The 19,153-nt window shown below is 34.3% G+C and overlaps 3 protein-coding genes across 3 annotated transcripts in view; 1 reads left to right on the forward strand and 2 right to left on the reverse strand.

Annotated features, from left to right (window-relative positions):
- LOC107843045 (lipid phosphate phosphatase gamma) overlaps positions 1-5,920 on the reverse strand; it is an 18,315-nt gene extending 12,395 nt beyond the window's left edge. Inside the window, exon 1 of the mRNA XM_016687181.2 lies at positions 4,915-5,920. Coding sequence (XP_016542667.1) covers positions 4,940-5,611 — 672 coding nt within the window. The 5' untranslated portion in view covers positions 5,612-5,920 and the 3' untranslated portion in view covers positions 4,915-4,939. The remainder of the gene's footprint in view (positions 1-4,914) is intronic.
- On the forward strand, positions 89-583 carry LOC107841678 (agamous-like MADS-box protein AGL29). Its single transcript, XM_016685530.1, has one exon. It carries the CDS (start codon positions 89-91, stop codon positions 581-583), a length of 495 nt encoding a protein of 164 aa, XP_016541016.1.
- Positions 5,921-8,125: 2,205 nt separating the features above from the next.
- On the reverse strand, positions 8,126-8,620 carry LOC107841679 (agamous-like MADS-box protein AGL29). The gene has a single exon (XM_016685531.1). It carries the CDS (start codon positions 8,618-8,620, stop codon positions 8,126-8,128), a length of 495 nt encoding a protein of 164 aa, XP_016541017.1.
- Between the last annotated feature and the right edge of the window lie 10,533 nt (positions 8,621-19,153).

Raw genomic sequence — 19,153 nt, forward strand, 5'->3', positions numbered from 1 at the left:
ACTATAAATTAGACAAGCATTCCCTTCAAAATTACACAGGCTTGTTCAACCAAAACAACTTTTTATTCTTTAGTTATTTAATTTTGCAATGGATAAGAGGACCGGAAAGGGTAGGCAAAAAATTGAAATGAAACTGATTGAAGATAACGAAGCACGCACTGTTACTTTATCGAAAAGGAAAAAAGGCTTGTACAAGAAAGCAAAGGAGTATTCAACTCTCACCGGAGCAGATGTAGGTGTTGTGCTTATCACAGCAAGTGGAAAAGCACATTCCTATGGCTCCACAAGTATAGAAAAAATAACAAATAAGTTTCTTGAATTGAAACAAGACGATCGCCAAAGTGATCATGATGATATGGGCAAATCAGATGTCTTTGAGACATTTGAAGATCTTCGCAAAGAAGTACAAGCATTGAACGAGAAAGAAAAAGAGCGAATACTAAGGTACAAAATCATGCACCTTCACTCAGAAGTACCGCCGGACAAACACAGGTTGAAGCAGCTGGAGGCAATCAAGTCGTGGTTGGACAAAATTAAAAAAAGGAAAGAAAGGTCATGTTCCAGCCAAACTAATCAAGTTTGATTTAAATGGTGAACTTGAGCCAAAAGAGGAGGAGAGGTCTTGAAGTCATAATTAAGATGGAGGTAGTAATTGGAGTTCTTAAATTTAGAGTTGTGTTCAAAGGAAACTTAAGCAGTTATCGAGTCTTTTAGTATGGTTCTTGTCTTTGTTATTAAATCAATTGTTGTTAGTCTTCGGTCATTCATTTATCTAAGGTTTTAAAAAAAAAAAAAAGAGAAGTTATAGAGTTCTTGCGTTATTAAATCAAGTCTTTTCATTTATTTTATCTTTAGTCTATAATAATGTTTTGTGTTGCCTAAAATGGTAAATCAATTGAAATCTTTTATTGATTTAGTGAATAGTGTGAAAGTGATGGAACAAAGAAAACCTCCGCGCACTAATTAGTGTTCTTTATGTTTCCATCTCAAGTGAGGTTGATGCATTTACATTTAACACCACCATTAGCTCTCTGTAGATGGTGGGGATCTCAGTAATATGAGCTTATCTAGCATCTATTGACTTTATCGGCATATTTAGGATTTCATGAGCAACTTCGCGTCTAGTTTTTCAACCCGATCCATGTATGCAATGTAATAGAGTACCTTATTTCTTTTTATCGCAAGCACATACACCAACGGGATTCCTTCTAGTATGATACAAAATAAATTTCACTCAACTTATTCCTATTCTGGCTCCATTTTTTTTAATAATAATGTAACCCCAATTACTAAATTAGCAACGTAAGTATTAACTATTTAAAATCAATTGCTCCTTCAAAGCATGTAATTCATGTGTATAACTCTTTAAATTATTAATGACTGCATAACAATCTCTAAATCATAACGATCATCGGCCAGTAGGTTTTGCATTATTAAACAACGGATTGGGAACTCATCGTTTAGGCATAAAACACAAAAAGGGAGATTTCCATCCCTAAGAAGTATATGTGTTCTTTATCTAACTATTGAACCTTGTCACGGTAAATTGACATGTAAAGCAGTTTCTTATCAACTTCTATGATTTAAAAAATAAAGAGGTAAACTCTAAATACATGCGTTACTTGACCAAGATTAACATCTCCGTGGCTTGGATTATTTAGCACATGAATGTTCCTAACTACAAGCCTCCTTGATTGGGGTTTAAGCCATAGGAGCAACCACTAATGCTTGCAATGGCCTTCCCCGGACCTTGCTAATGCGGGATGCTTTATGAGCCAGACTGTCATTTTTTTATAATGTTAATTCTATACCATGCAAAAAAAGGAACATGTGAAATAGCTAGTTTTGTTTTTCATTTACACGTACATTTTCTCCTAATGTGATTCAAAAAAGAATAAAACTTAACTCCAGCTTAATAAAATCTTATAAGATGATTTTGCACCTCTAATTAGTTACGTTTATTGTTACTTTTAACCTTGATTAGCTTAAATAAAGTTTTTGAACTAACTACTTCTCTTTTTTTACATCATCTTTATAACTTTCAATGTTATTTTCAAACTTTCCTTTCAGTCATATCAGCAATTGTATGCCCAGTAACACTAAATTCATAGTGCATACAATACAACTCACACATTATAATGCTCCCTAATGCACTTTAGACCTATAATTAAATTATTCCATAAAAAATACATATGCCTTCTATATATTCCATCCAAAATACACAAGGTATGATTTAACACCTGATCCACTTCAATACTAACCCTTAAATTGGCAATGTCCGGTGGCTTAACCAATTCATCGTTCTTATTTCTCTTATCTTGCTTAAACGTTGTTGAGATAAGTCCGGAAATTCAATTGCATTGTTAATATTTACTTCAATGATTTATACCTATCATTACTTTGAGTCGATGGTCTAACATCCTCTCTATCTTCACAAGGTACGGTACGGCTGCGTACGCGCCATCCTCCCTAGACCCCATTTGTGGGATTACATTAGTATGTTGTTGTTGCTACAAGCACTACGATTATTTGAAATGTACATCTGTCAGAAATTACTGCATCTGTTAGAAAGTAATTCCTTTTATTATTATTTTGGTAAATTTTGTTCAACTGAAATTAAATTTATCATTTGTACGGATATTAGAATTTATTGCCAGAGGTTTCTGATCAAATGGCTTTCAAATTGTCCCAAACTGGAAGAGTGCGTCCTATTTGGTTATTAGGAAATTCAACTGAAAAATATATTGAAAAATCAACTTATCAGATCGTTCCGAGCAACTCAGTGATATAATACTTATTTGAGATTGTGTGTGATCCCTGGGCATGATACACCAACCTATACATTGATCAGCTTAGGCGCATCATATATCGGATATCCTTGATGTGCATCGTTTGTCAACTTAAGATCGGAATCAAGAGACGAGAGAACGGTATTAACAATTATTCGTTTCCTTAATTCGTCTAGGACGTAATCCAAGAAGGATAGAATTGCATGTTAACAATAGAAGGAAATTTAGTTTCTCCATCATATCTTAGGTCATTGAGGTCCTTATCCAAATTCAGTATAAGCAAATATGTCAATGTAACACACTACGTAGACCTAAATATGCACTGACTAGTAAGTGGAACAATATGATGATTAAAAGTGATAAAATAGGGACTAGATACACCAACAGAAAGAGGCTACGTTGATTTGCTGAGTTCAATTCAATGGACTTTAGATACGCAAGTGAAATATGCTATTCCTAATCGACACAATGCTATTATGTTAGAAATAAGCTTTAAAATATAAGATAGACCTTGACCTTCGGCTTCAGCTTCGAGTTCTTTGGACATAATAAGTAACTTTTCTTGTGCTTCCAAGGGTGTGGTCTAGTAGTCGATAATGTTGGAGAAGAAACATGAGGTCTTACATTCAGCCCCAAACGAGGCAAAAACACCAGTCATTTCTTCCATTTGCCTAAGCCTTGGTAAGCAAAGTTTCCTGTACCGGTGGGAGGCAGCACGTGCCCCGATAAAATAGTCGAGGTGTATAAGAGCTAACCCTGACACCACCATAAAATTTAATATAAATAAATAAATCACCGTGGTTTTTCTGTCTGCCTTGTCTCACCTCTTCACTTTTAAGTGTCGTCTTAATAGACTTGCACTCAAACACTACCAACAACCCATCAGAAGGCAAGTGCCCTTCATTCAACCCACCATAATAACCCTTTGCAATTCAAGGTAATAACAAAGTGATTCTAAGATAGATGAAGGTCAAATTTCCCACAAAATATTTGGTTAATAAGTTACTTTTGACTTAACCATGAATTTTCATTATTTTGTGGTATTCTGTATTCATCCATGAACTAACATTGCAGGTGATATAGTACTGATTGATGAGACTCGTGGTGGACTTAACGCTAGATTGGAGGTTTGGAGATGAACCCTATAGTCTAAAGGGTCCAAGTTGAGCATGACCAAAACAGAATACTTAGAGCGCAAGTTTATTGATGCATAATGATAGGTAGACGTGGAGGTGAGGATTGATACACAGGCCATCTCCAAGAGAGTAAGTTTCAAGTATCCTAGATCTTTAATCCAAGGAAATAAGAAGATCAACAATGATGTCACAAATCGTATTAGGTGCGGAACTCATGGTCTCTCCACCAAATTAAATATATTTACATATTCACTAGAATTGATCTAATATCATTTGTTGGCAACCAATGCTCCAAAAGGGCTAAATGGTATACTTCGTTGAATGCTAAGCTATTCACCTAAAGGAGCAAGTATCAATTCCCACTTATACTTCTTTTTTCCTCCTTTTTTAGTGGTGCACTCGTGTTATAAAAATCCTAGATCCGCCTCCGACTAAGGGTTCTCTAAAACAAACAGATTAAACAAAGTACAACAACTACCCCTCAGTCCCAATCAAGTTGGTGCGTGCTATTAAGCTCATTTTACATAATCATCATAATAAAAGGAATAAATTCTCTAACCAATGAACGACTAGTAATCAATCAGCACGCTTGTAAGCTATGTTGCTCGGACTCGTCAAAAATGTCAATGGGTGTGTATCGGATTCGCCAAAAATAGTGTATTTTTGAAGAATCCGACACGAGTGCGGCATCGAAAGTGAAGAGTCCGCGCAACTTAGCTTGTAACACACACTTCAATCAAAGTTAAATTTTGCCTCTAACAACACATCACACAACAACAATAACAACAACTAGTGTCAAGCCAAAACCTATCGAGTCAGCTATTATGAATCCGCAATATACATTCCGTGCCACTTGAACTCATTTCATACCGATAATCAAATAATAATATAGACAAACCAAGGGTCATCTAACATAAAGAGACTAAACAAATTAGAACTACTAAGACTCATCATCATTGTCACAATAAAAAGAATACAAATTCTCTTACCAGCGAACGATGAGTAATCAAGCAATCAATCAGCACGCTTATAGGACGGATGCTTCCTCGCAGACCTTGCATTCTCATACTCAAATCTCAACACATTAGGAATATGAGAAGTATCCTTAACATAAAAGAACCTCCCAAAAGCACTCTCTTCAATAACAGGAAACAAACCACTAATCACATTGTTAACAATCCAAAACCAACCCCAACCAAGCACAGCACCCAAACCAGCACCCGCAAACACTTGAGCAACTGTATGATAACCCAAATACACCCTCGAATACATCGTCAAAACCGCCATAGGCCAAACCAAAAGATATGCAACTATCAACTGATTCCTACAAATCAACCCCAACCTTCTATATGTCAACAAAGTAAAATACACAGCAAAAAAGAACATGTATTGTGAATGACTAGAAGGCCATCCATGTGAATCACACATTTCAAGAAGTGCACAAGTTTCAGGCCTAGCTTGTTGTACTGATGTCTTAATGACTTCATTAACAAACTGAGAAATCAATAGCCCAAGAGCAAAGAACATGGTTTGAAGCTCTCTACGAAAAATGAAGTGAGAACTGAAACCACCAAGACTTATGAATACAGGAACTAAAGACACCCATGCTAAGAAATGGCCTAATTGATCACCCTTTTGGTATCTAACATGGGTAAGTGTTACTGCTTTCAATGGATGTTGAGACATTGAAAACGATTGGAATTTTTTTGTCAGATCTAAGTACAAAAAAAAGTACTGGCAAACACCCTTTTCTTGGTTTTAGAGGATTTTGGGGTTTGTTGAGAATTTGGAAGTGAAATCAAGAATGGCAAAAGACTGAAAATACCCTTTTCTTGGCTGAGGGGATTGTTGGTATATTGTTGAGAATTTGGAAGTGAAATCAAGAATGGGGTGGGGGTGGGGGTGGGGGTGGGGGTGGCGGTGGGGGGACAGGTGGAGAGGAAGAAATGGATGAGTTGTTGACAGAGCCAGATATGTGGGAAAGCCTTGGAAGATAATGAGAAATAGTCTTTAAGGAGTTACAATTTTGACATGTGTCTTTGTAAATAATCTATTAGATTTCTATTTTTATTTTTCAAGAGTGTCTAAAAATTCTAATTTCATTAGTTTGATTAATTCAAATTTCATAAGTTTGGAAATTAAAAATTTTTAGAGTTGGAATAGGAATCAAAGTTGAAGTTGAAATTCAAGTTGTGTTTGATCATATTTTTTTGAATTTCTTTTTTACACTTTTGGAAAGATTTTTCTATATATAATTTTGTACCCTAAATTTTTAAAAATTATCAAAATCACTCAACTAAACTAATTTACCTACAAGATATAATCAATGTGAAAGTAGATGATAATGTTGACTTTGTTGTTGGTATTGCATAAGAATTGTAAAAATGGACGGATTAAGTTTCGTTGTATCATGAGGAGATTTTGAGAAAGAAGAAAAAAAATTTAAGTTACCTTCAATTTTGAGTTATTTTATCGATGGGAGTAGGAAGAAGAGAGTAATGTGGTAGTTAGGCATTTAACTTTGGCTGTTGGCTGAAATTAATAGGATGACTTTGTAAAAGTAAAAAAAAAAATGGGGTTATTTGTAACAATAAAAAAAAACTGAAATTGTCTTCACTTTTCTAAAAACAATTTGGAATACCCATGGCCAAACACCCCAATTTACATAAAGTGAAATAATTTTTCGAAAAAAAATGAAAAATTCTTATGGTCAAATGGGTCCATTTGAGGATGGCAATGAGGCGATACGGTGCGGGTTTAAGTGTGTGCGGGGCGAGGCGGTTTGAGATAAATGTGGTTGCGATGCGGTGCAGTGTGGATCAAAAATAAAAATAATTTAATTTTTACGGAGCGGGTGCAGGGCTGGTTGGGTTAGGACTTGGGGCTTTGGAATTAAAATTTAAGATCTGAAAATAACCATTCTCTCGACTCGGTAACTCTCTCGATTCTCAATCTCTCATCTTCCCATCAAAAGTTAACCGTTGTTTATTCAATCAGTAGTCACTCATCTCTTCTACGGACTGCGGTAATATTCAGATCCCCATGTTTCACAGAAGTAAAAAAAATATGTGTGATTAAGATGGTTGATTTTTAGGATTTTGAGACTTACGAGAAAAATTAGTGAATTTGTTGTTTGATTGTGTTAAAAAAATAGTTGTTGGGGCCTCGAAGTTTGATTGTGCTACAAAAATATTTTTTTTTCTTATTTGTGTTGTAATTTTTTGGCTGGTATGGAGCTATTGTAGCTCATGCTGCAATTGTATAGTTACAGTCTTACAGATTGTGCACAAAATAGTGTTTGCCTCTCTAATATAATTGTTTTCAGCATTGCGTCATGTCTTTTTCTTCTTTCATTTTCTTTGCAAAAGCAACAAATCGATGATCGTTATAATTTAAAGATTGTTATGCGGTCATTAATAATTTAAAGATTTATACACATTATTTCATACTTCGAAGGAGCAATTTGATTTTAAATAGTTAATACTTACATTGCTAATTTAGTAATTGAGGTTACACTATTATTTAAAAAAATGGAGCCATAATAGGAATAAGTAGAGTGAAATTTATTTTGTATTGTACTAGAAAGGAACCTCGTTGGTGTATGTGCTTGCGATAAAAAAAATAAGGTACTCTATTACATTGGATATGCAGATCGGGTTGAAATGCTAGACATGACATCGCTCTTGAAATCCTAAATACGCCGATAAAGTCAATAGATACTAGATAAACTCATATTACAGAGATCCCTACCATCTACGGAGAGCTAGTTATGGTGTAAAATGTAAATGCATCAACCTCACTTGAGATGGAAACATAAAGAAAACTAATGAGCTCACGGAGGTTTTTTTTGCTCTATCACTTTTACACTGTTCACTAGTTCAATAAAAGATTTCAATTGATTTACCAATTTAGGCAATGCAACACATTATTATAGACTAAAGATAAAACAATGAAAAGACTTGATTTAATAACGTAAGAACTCCATAACTTTTTTTTTGTCGTCTAAAACCTGAGATAAATAGATTACTGAAGACTAACAACAATTTATTTAATAACAAAGACAAGAATCATACTAAAAGACACGATAACTGGTAAAGATTCCTCCGAACACAACTCTAAATTTAAGAACTCTAATTACTACCTCCATGTTTTGAGTTCAAGGTTTCTCATCCTCTTTTTGGATCTAGTGCACCATTTAAATCAAACTTGATTAGCTTGACTGGAACATAACCTTTTTTTTTCATTTTTAATTTTGTCCAATTGCGACTTGATTGCCTCCAGCTGCTCTAACCTGTGTTTGTCTGACGGTACTTCTGAGTGAGGGTGCATGATTTTGTACCTTAGTATTCGCTCTTTTTCTTTCTCATTCAATGCTTGTACTTCTTTGCGAAGATCTTCGAATGTCTCAAAGACATTTGATTTGCCTACATCATCATGATCGCGTTGGCGATCGTCTTGTTTCAATTCAAGAAATTTATCTGTTATTTTTTCTATACTTGTGGAGCTATAGAAATGTGGTTTTCCACTTGGTGTAATAAGCACAACACCTACATCTGCTCCGGTTAGAGTTGAATACTCCTTTGCTTTCTTGTACAATCCTTTTTTCCTTTTTGATAAAGTAACGATGTGTGCTTTGTTATCTTCAATCAGTTTCATTTCAATTTTTTGCCTACCCTTCCCAGTTTTCTTATCCATTGCAAAATTAAATAACTAAAGAATAAAAGGTTCTTTTGGTTGAACAAGTCCGTGCAATTTTAAGGAGAATGCTTCTCTAATTTATAGTAGGCGCACAAGTCTATTTGTCACATGTATTATCATATTTAGTTTATGTTTTCACATTATGAGTTTATTTGTCACATGTATTATCATGTTTATTTATTGTTTTCACATTATGAGTCCACTTGTCATGTGTTTGGTCATGTTTATTTAGTGCTTTCATATTATGTGAATCTATTATGATATTGCCATGAATCCCAACAAAAAATTTTCCAACAAAATTTTTCTTTTTAAATGTTCCATTACATTTGCAAAGTAATAATGTTGAACTAAATCTAAAGATAAATGAAAAATAAATTGTCACGTTTATTTGATGTTTTCATACTATTAGTCAAGTTGCTACATGTATTGTTATGTTTACTTATTGTTTCAATATTACGAGTCTATTTGTCATGTATATTCACATTTATTTAGTGTTTTTCATATTGTGTGAATCTATTACGAGATTATCATGAATCCAAACAAAAATTGTCTTCTTATTTACTCCACTGCAATTGTGAAGTAATAATATTGAATTGAATCTAAAGACAAATGAGAAATAACAATGTTTTAATTTATTTACATATATAATGTTAATTTGAAAGAGGAGCCTTGCAGTAAAGCAAGGGTTCTGATCGCATGCCCATTGAAGAATGAGTCAGCGACTCATACACAATGGCTTGGTCAAGGGAACTCATGGGAGCCGTAATGAACGTGCATCGTCACAAGAAAAATTGTTACTGCTTATGGACTCGAACCTGAGTTATCCATCCATGACTAGGATGAAGCTTGGATGAAACTAGTTGGTGGTCTGAGTCGACTGATGTTAAAGAACAATAGTAAAGTTGTCTCTGTTGACCTATGAACCCATCGGAGTTGTAACGAAAGCGAGTTTTCACAAGAAAAATTATTACTGCTTATGGATCCGAACCTGAGTTATCTATCCATGACTAGGATGAAGTTTGGATGAAACTAAGTGGAGTTTCGAATCGATTGATGTTAAGAAAAAAATAGTAAACTTGTCTCTATGTGACCTATTGAACACAGGTTTAGTGTTCGATATTGGTGCGGATCTAGAGGTTGGGTCCTTCATGATTTAAATTTAAGATTCGAGGGTATGAAATGGGTGAAGGTTGACTAAAAATAATTCAAATATCTAAAAATATAATTTCTATTTTGCAGCTAAGTTTAGTCTTGAAAACTTTAGGGATATTTACACCCAACAGTAATATCACCTCCATCGATATTAATTTCAAAAATATTTGAAATGATTGTAAATTTTACAACACCCATCACCAACACCAACAATTTCATAATACCCATGTCACGATCCAAACTACTAGATCGTGCGGGCACCTACGCTATTCTAAGTAGCTAGAAGAACCTTTACTACCCAACTAAAAATATGCGGAAGACTTCTGTTTTAAGAAAATACTAAATTAAATATAATAATATAAATTAAATATTAATAAGTAAACTTTTTCAAAAACTTCTTACAATTGTCCTTCACTATCCCAGGACTTGACCAGACATGTACAAGAGCTATCTACTACAATATAAACTGACAATAAAATAATAATACAAAGACTCTAACATCTGCCAGGATGAAAGTGCAAAAGTTAGTGTTGAATATCATCGTCTATCTAGTAACTGCAACTAACCTGTATTCAGTTTACACTCCAAGAAGGAATGTAGAAGAGTAGGGTCAGTACAACTACACGTACTGGTAGGCATCATCGGTCGACCGTGTTAGTTCATATAATCATAAAATAGAATTAAGAAAAATAAATCATGACATCCTGAATGGAATATAATTCAACTGAGGTGGTAATAATATTATTACTTTACCTATATAAGTTACAACATCCCACTACTCTTCCAACTTTATCAATATTATATTCGCTACTAACATACTCTAGCCTCATTAATTCACACCATCAACCACAATCCAACGCTAATACAACACTATTCCTCTTTATTCACCTTATCTTTTCTCATACTCATATTCACAGGAACAAATCCGTAATCATAGACAACCCACACTAAATTCTCGGGCTAACAACCAAATGCTCTATTATAATATTAAGGAATGATAACTAGCCATTCTAGTAAGCAGTCATTAAAACACGTACAAGTGAAACAAGTCAACCCACATATAAGTAAGTACAAAGTTTCACTTTTTCACATACATATCACACAATCAAATACCCAATGAATTAACAACACAACAATAACACATCAAACAGTGCTCATAAATAAGCCGAATAACCATCAGAGTATCAACCATACTACAAACATCCACAGACTCAACACAAATATGTACACACATGCTATGGGACTTATTTTTTCCCAAATAGTCATGACCTGCAGGGAACAATCTATGTTCATGTACCGTACCGGCGTGGTACCCGATCCAATATATATATATCCGTACCGGCGTGGTACCTGATCCAACATATACATATTCGTACCGACGTGGTACCCTATCCAACATATACATATCCGTACCGACGTGGTACCCGATCCAACATACCCAATCCAACATATACATATTTGTACCGGTATGGTACCCAATCCAACATATACATATCCATATCGGCGTGGTACCCGATCCAATATATACATATCCGTACTGGCGTGGTATCTGATCCAACATATACAAGTATTATCAATATCAAATTTACACAACCTCACAACATACAACACAATGTACCAAGTTTACAAGTTCACTTAAAGTCATAAGACAATTCCATCAAGTAAATTTTCAATAATCATTTATACACGCATCAATAATCCAAACATCAACAATTTCAAACATGTCCGAATACCAATCAACAAGTATTCATGGCATTACTTTAAGGAGTTATAATTATCAAACAAGCCACTCATAGGCACAATTCAATAAACCATCATTATCACCAATTTAGCCTCTCGTCGGCATCCAATAGATATAGTATTTTTATCAATATCAAAATAAGAATATTATAAAATAAATCACAATCTAATTCTTACGCATACAAGTCACAATTGGAGCCTTAATTACTCATTAATTGTTAAAAATATCATTATCTTCTTAAATACTGCAACTTGGGTTCTAATATCACCACCTATAACTAGCACATTCACGCGTATCATTATCCTTTACCTCTTTCCACATAATACAACCATCACATTAATTCAAGTCACCTATCCCTTAGATATTACTATGCCTGTCAATATTCGATCTTAGCATAATTCTCCTCATCTTATTATTGCACAATACATACAACTTAATACCATTACAACTCAACTAGGTTCATCACTAGAACAACAAAAAAAAACATCATGTTCATATACTACATTTACAACAATCTCCTTTTGGGCACATAACACAAATATCATAAATATCACATAATCAATCAATAATGTAGTTTTTGGGATTAAAGTTAAGTACTCGTGTTTTTATCCACCTCAACTCCATTACCGCACGCCTAGACATACTTTCTCCCATCAATTCTAAATTATGAAAATATAAAATAGCACAATCTTCTACTCATTAAACCTAGCCTACCTGGACGCTAAGCTTTTGAATTAAGCAAGCTACAATAAAAATGTTATTTCCTTTCCTTCATGCCTTGGAATAATCAACCTTCTAAAAGTCAAGCAATAATAAGAGTAATTAAACAATTACTCTTCAAACAAATAACTTGGGGATTCAAACTCACTAGTTCTATCCTTAATTCAAGGTCTATATCATTTCTCAATGTCATTTAATCATTAATTAGCTCTTTCAAGCTTAACTCATCTCCATTAATGGAGTTTTTTATGCTAAAGATCTCATCTTTACAGAATTCAAGGTTGCTAACCATCAAAATTCCTAATCTAGTTTATGAAATTCATGTTAGGAATCTTTAACTTATAGTTTAAAATCAGCTATAGGTCATATTAAAAACACCCATGAATATTTCCCAAAAGAATTCCACCATTAAAGGTCTTTCAAAGGATTCTAAGATGTTAAAGGACTAAAAGACGGGGAAAATAATGGAAAAACTTACCTCAATGAAGGAAATTTCACATTAAGCCTTGGGAAATCACCTCTCTAGGGTTGGGGAATGAAATTTAGAATTTTTAGACCTAAAATACAGATGAAGCGGATTTAAATATCATCAGAATTTTCTCTACAGCAAAATCCCATTTTAGCCCGGACAGTGCTCAGTAAAATAGTCATAACTTTTTTCTTCAAATTCGAATTGAGAGACGATTTGTTGCGTTGAAAAGAAGACTCATAGATATTTAATTTGATAGGTTATGGGTTTAGTAACTCCTTATATTCTAAGATATATGATCATTTAAAGTTGTCCCTAATAGAAACTCATATCAAAACTGTATCGAAAAGAAAGTTTTATATAACTTTGTGTTAGGGATATTGTATGACCTTAATTCACACTTAAAGAAATTTGAAGCTAAAGTATTGTTATTATCACCTATGAATAATTAAATTCATCGGATTTGAGTCTATCTAGACACATCCGAAGGCTAAAATTTTCGTCGAAAAGTTTAAGGTGACACAATAAATAAAATATTGGCTAATTTGGATCCAAATTAATATTGAGGAATGAATTTATTATGAATAATTTAGTAACATCAAAATGGATCGTTACAATCAGATACAAATTTATCATTCGTTCGTCCTCGAATGGACAAAGAATCATACAAAAATAAATTTGTAATGAAATTAAGGAATAGTGGCGGGGATTGAAATAGTGTAGAATGGAAATGGAACAACACTTTAATCATCGTCAACAGTACAGTATCCACCGCTGACGCACAAAATCCACCATTAAGATCGGCTCCCGGCACAAACAATTTTACTTTATGTTTTTTAATCTCACATTTATATGGTTTAAACAAATAAAGAGAAAACAATTTTAATTTTTGCATCAATTTCATGAATTGACCAAATTTTGGATTGGAGATGAAGAAGAAGAAAGAGAAGGTTAAATTAGGGTTTTTAAATAGTAAATCAGATATAACTGTTAGGGGCCTTAAAACGGATATTTAAAAGAAATTTAATAGACAAAAAATGTGTTTTAACGCGTCCAAGAACGATTGTTTACACGCGGGCTATTAAGGGGATATTTTAATACACTTTAAAGATGGGATAATACTCACAAAAATACCTGAACTTTGATCGAATTTCCAGTTGAGCAGATTAAACTTTGCGAGGGTCCTATTACCCCCCTAAATTTTTTAAAGTGGATTTAATTCCCTCCCCCCGAAACTCTATACCAGTTTCAGCGGCTGGCGGTGTAATACACGCGCCAATCTTATTTTTACACGTGTATACATGCGCCAACCTCATATTTACATGTGTCCCAATGGGCAGATATATGTCATTAAAATACGAAAAAGAAAGTCTAGGGGGTAATAGAACCCCTGCAAAGTTCAGTATGCTCAACTGAAAATTCGGTCAAAGTTCAGGTATTTTTGTGAGTATTATCCCTTTAAAGATATTAAGGGGTAAACAAATGAAGTTTAGTTTAAGTGTTAAAGTAAGTTGAGCGGACAAGTTCAGAGGGGAAATGATATGTTTTCTCAATTTAATATTGCGAATGGCATCCAATTTGATTGATGTTTTGAATTGATGGCATGCTAGAAAGGATATTTAGACGTTTACTTGGATCATACGTGTATAACGTGTTTTCTAGTAAACGTTTAATGTTTCTTTAGAATGGACCTAGGGATGGAAATGAGGCAGTGCAGTGCGGGTGTAGTGCGGTTATTTTCTTAATCCGCAAATTTAATAACCGCACAGCACCACATAACTTTTAAACCCGCATAAATCCGCCCTATACATATACCGGCGCAAATCCGTACCAACCGCGTTCTTTAAAATAATTAGTCGTCATATTGTCGTCGTTTTTTTTAATGGGTATGGCTTACGAGCTATCTATGAAAAGTCACTAAAAAATTTAGATATTGCATTACATTACAGTTTTTTGGTACTAAATCGTTTCACCATAAAAAATAGGGATGGCAATGAAAAGGTGTGGTGCAGATTTAAGTGTGTGCGAGACAGTGCGGATTGAGATAAATGCGATTGCAATGCGGTACGGATCAAAAATAATTTAATTTGCATAGGGCGGGTTAGGTTAGGACTTGGGGTTAGAATTAAAATTTAAGATCTAAAAATAACCATTCTCTCGACTCAGTAACTCTCTTGATTCTCAATCTCTCAACTTCCCAACAAAAGTTAACCATTGTTCATTCAATCGGCAGTTACTTATTTTTGCTATGGACTACGGTAATATTCAGATTTCTTCTTGTTTTTACGGTAATATTCAGATTTTCATGTTTCTCAGAAGTAAAAAAAATGTTTATGATTAAGCTAGTTGATCCTTAGGATTTTGAGATTTACGAGAAAATTAGTGAATCTGTTGTTTGATTGTGCTAAAAAATAGTTGCTAGGAGTTTAATTGTGCTAAAAAAATAATTTTTTGATTTGTGTTGTAATTTTTGGGCTGGTATGGAGTTGTTGTAGCTCATGCTGCAATTGTATAGTTACAATCTTACAAAATGTTGTCTCCCTCTCTAATTGTTTCCAGCATTGTGTTATGTCTTTTTCTTCTTTCATTTTTTTTACAAAGGCAACAAATCACCTTCATCTTTTAGTATTTGTGGCTATGTCTTTTTTTTTTTCATTATCTTGTTCTCTGTTAATAGAATATTTTATGGTCACTTTTGATTAGGGATGACAATGGTGCAGTGCAGTGCGGGGTGAAGTTATTTTCTTAACTCGTAAATTTAATAACCGCACCACATAACTTTTAAACCCGCATAAATCCGCCCCACACACATACCTGTGCAAATTCACACCACACCGCGCTGCATTTTTTAAAATAATTAATCGTCATATTGTCGTTGTTACTTTTTTTACGGGTATGACTTATGAGCTATCCATGAAAAGTCATTAGAAAATCTAGATATTGCATTACATTATGATTTAGTACCATTAAAATGACACTGTAGTGTAATGCAATATCTGAATTTTTTAATGACTTTTCATAGATAGCTCATAAGTCATACTCCTTAAAAAAAAAAACGACAATATGATGATTAATCATTTTAAAAAATGCAGTGTAGTGCAGTGCGAATTTACGCGGATGTGTGTGAAATGAATTTAAAAGCCATGTGGTGAGGGGTGGGGCGGTTATTAAATTTGCGGGTTAAGAAAATAATTGCACCGCATCATTGTCATCCCTAATCAAAAGTGGGCATAAAGTATTATACTAACAGAAAACAAGATCGCAGTGCGAGAACATCAAAAATTTACTTTCACATAATTACCATCCTGACTACTGACTAAATTAGACCAACTTGTGACATACTTGATACTATCATAATACCCTCGTCTATTCTTCATAATCAAAATACTACATTGAAGCCCATCAAAATAACACAAGAAATTTCTTGTAAAGTGCATCAAGGTTCAAGCACAATTAAGACGGAAAAAAGAAGAAGACATAGTCACGAATATTCAAAATTAAAGGTGATTTGTTGCCTTTGTGAAGAAAATGGAAGAAGAAAAAGACATAAGGCAATGCTGGAAACAATTAGAGAGGGAGACAATATTTTGTGCACATTCTGTAAGATTGTAACTGTACAATTGCAGCATGAGCTACAACAGCTTCACACCAGTCAAAAAATTATAACACAAATCACAAAAAATATTTTTTTAGCACGATCAAACTCCCAGCAACTATTTTTTTAGCACAATCAAACAACAAATTCACTAATTTCCTTAGTAAATCTCAAAATCCTAAGGATCAACTAACTTAATCACAAATATTTTTTTACTTATGGGAAACATGGTAATCTGAATATTGCCGTGAAAATAAGAAGAAAGCTGGATATTACTGTAGATACCTAATTTTGTCCCTCACAAGTTCTATTTTATTCATTTTTTAGCTCACATTACCATACACCCTCATCCATATGATTATACCCCACAAAAATAGAAAAAAATAACAACCCTTAACATAATCCCTAACAAATTCTATCTTGTTTTAATCCTATCCTAACCAACTTTACACCTCACCACCCAATACCCTCCTACCTTACCTACCCACGTGCCCCTCCCCATCACATTTCTTGTCTAAGAAAAAAAGGAACCTTCCAGGAAAGACACCAGGGACCCCCACGTTTTTATTGAATTGAAAACAAATTTTTAAAGCTGGAGGAGGAAAGAACTCAATTTTTTTTCTTTTTTTCTCTCTCTATACACGAAGATCACACATCACGCACACACTGACCACCATCCTCTTCTACATAAATTCATGCACACACACAGAGGAAACGAGAGCTGAGGGAGGAACAAAAGAGAACGGAAATCAAGAAGGAGAGATTGAGAGGGATTTCAGCGTGAGAGAGAGAAGATAGAAAGAGTTGTGATTGAGAAAGAAAAAGGGAGATCGACGACCAAACGTCCCTTCTACCATCGCCGTTTGCACTGTTCGTATGGCCGGAGGTTGACCGAAAAACAACCAAAAATGACCCAATCTAAAAAAATGTAGTCAAACTCGCCGAAATACCCCATTCCGACGTCTGGCAGTGATGGAACCACCATTTCTTTCCCCTTCCCGATAAATATTCATCTAAATCCATCGAAAAACGATATGGATTAAGTCCGATTCTTCATCATTTTGTGGTTTCTGATCTATTGGGGCGAGAAACAGTAATGGATCTATGTTGAAGTTGGTTTGTGCAACGTCGAGGTTCCGTGGCTTTACGAGTTCCGATCCATCTTGGTTGTTCGAAATAAAATTATCAAATTGAAGTCCAATTCTACTTCCTTCGTCTTTTTATTTCATCGTTTATTCTATTCAAAACATGATATGAATTGTTGTTGTTTCTGTGATTCATTTTGTGATTATGGACTGTGTGTTGAAATGACATTTTATTGATGTTTAGAATGGATTTGGGTCGGGAATTGAAAATTGATAAAAGTGAATATTATGGTATTCATTGTTGATGTTGAAATTATATGTCGTTGAGTGGGTAGGCAAATAGTAGGCTCGGGTAGGTAAATTTAGGATTGGTGGATTGTTGGAATGTTTGAAATATTTGTTGAATGTTTTGTTTACCGTATTTGAAAAGTGTATTCATTTGGTCGGTGAATGCCCCGAGGTATTTGTATTTATTCGCTGGGAAATGCCCTGACATACTATGTTGGCAAAAAATGATCGTGATAAAGGCCCGAGGCATCGGGTAAAGCAACAGAGTTTAGCCTAGGACTAGTTTAGAATAGAATTTATATTTTTGCATTTTTCTATTTCGGTTTGTAATAATTGGACTGGACATTATGATTTTGGATTTGTTTTGTTTTGTTTTGTTGGTTTGATTTATTGTTTTGTGTGTTTTATGTGGTTTATACATTTGTAATATCAAAATTAGCCGATATTCTCTACCAAGCGACCGTGGTTGAACCACGGGATCAAGGGGTGCCTAACACCTTCCCCTCGGTCAACAGAATTTCTTAGCCGGAATCTCTGTTCGCAAACCAGTTTTAAAGAGTCAAATTGTTTTGAAAATGATTGTTCAAAGGTGACTTGGCACACCGGATTATTCCAAGTGACAACTCTGAATAAAAAAATATAAATAATCCTTTTTCTAAACAAACTTTTTATCTTTTGTTACTTTAATAATGAAAACCATTTCAAACTTTAAAATCTAATCTTTTTTGGTTAAAAAAGGGGTGTGACAGCTCTGGCGACTTTGCTGGGGATCGAACTCAAAATCTCTGGTTTATTTTAGAGTTGTATCGGCTTAGTTTGGCACTATAGGTGTATAGACATTTTGTTTGTTTTGTTTTGTGTTATTGTATTATCACTGTTGAGTGTCTACGTGCTCTTTGTTTATAGTTTTTATCTTATGTGCTACCGCTTTATATCTGTCATCATGTGCATAACCCGAGTCATTCTTTCTACAACAAGTCTGTAGTACACGTGTTGTACACGACCTCTAGTTGAGTCACCATTATTTAGGGGGGGAGCCGTCGGTGTTATGGAGTAGGTGGAAAGCAAAGCAGCCACTATCGATCATGCGCTCCCCCGAACAGCCTTGTTAGTGAACCCCAACGTAGATCAGCCTTTAGGTCATGCTTATGTGCATCATATGAAGACCTAGCGGGACCTACTTGGTCCTTTGTAGGAAACTCACCTCTAAAGCATCCCTACGTGCTAAATGTTGCATCTTTGAGGGTAACGAGGTCATTTGACAGGCTGATTTGGGCAAAAGCATGAGTTAGAAGCAAAATGTGTAGGAAGGAAATTGTTGAAAAAGGAAGAAAAAAAGAGTGAAAAAAAAAAGATTTGGTAGTTTTTAGGGTTCTTTAAGGCTTTTGTTTTTCACAATTCAAAAATTCAATTTTTGTTTTTTACTCTTTGCACTCATTTCCCAAAAAATAAAAAACGTTAAAAAAATTTCCTTTTATTT

The sequence above is a fragment of the Capsicum annuum genome, chromosome 9, assembly GCF_002878395.1.
Source record: "Capsicum annuum cultivar UCD-10X-F1 chromosome 9, UCD10Xv1.1, whole genome shotgun sequence".
In the NCBI taxonomy this organism is placed as follows: Eukaryota; Viridiplantae; Streptophyta; class Magnoliopsida; order Solanales; family Solanaceae; genus Capsicum; species Capsicum annuum.

Coding starts and splice junctions, on each gene's coding strand:
- LOC107841678 (XM_016685530.1), top strand. CDS start 89: ATGGATAAGAGGACCGGAAAGGGTAGGCAAAAAATTGAAATGAAACTG.
- LOC107841679 (XM_016685531.1), bottom strand. CDS start 8,620: ATGGATAAGAAAACTGGGAAGGGTAGGCAAAAAATTGAAATGAAACTG.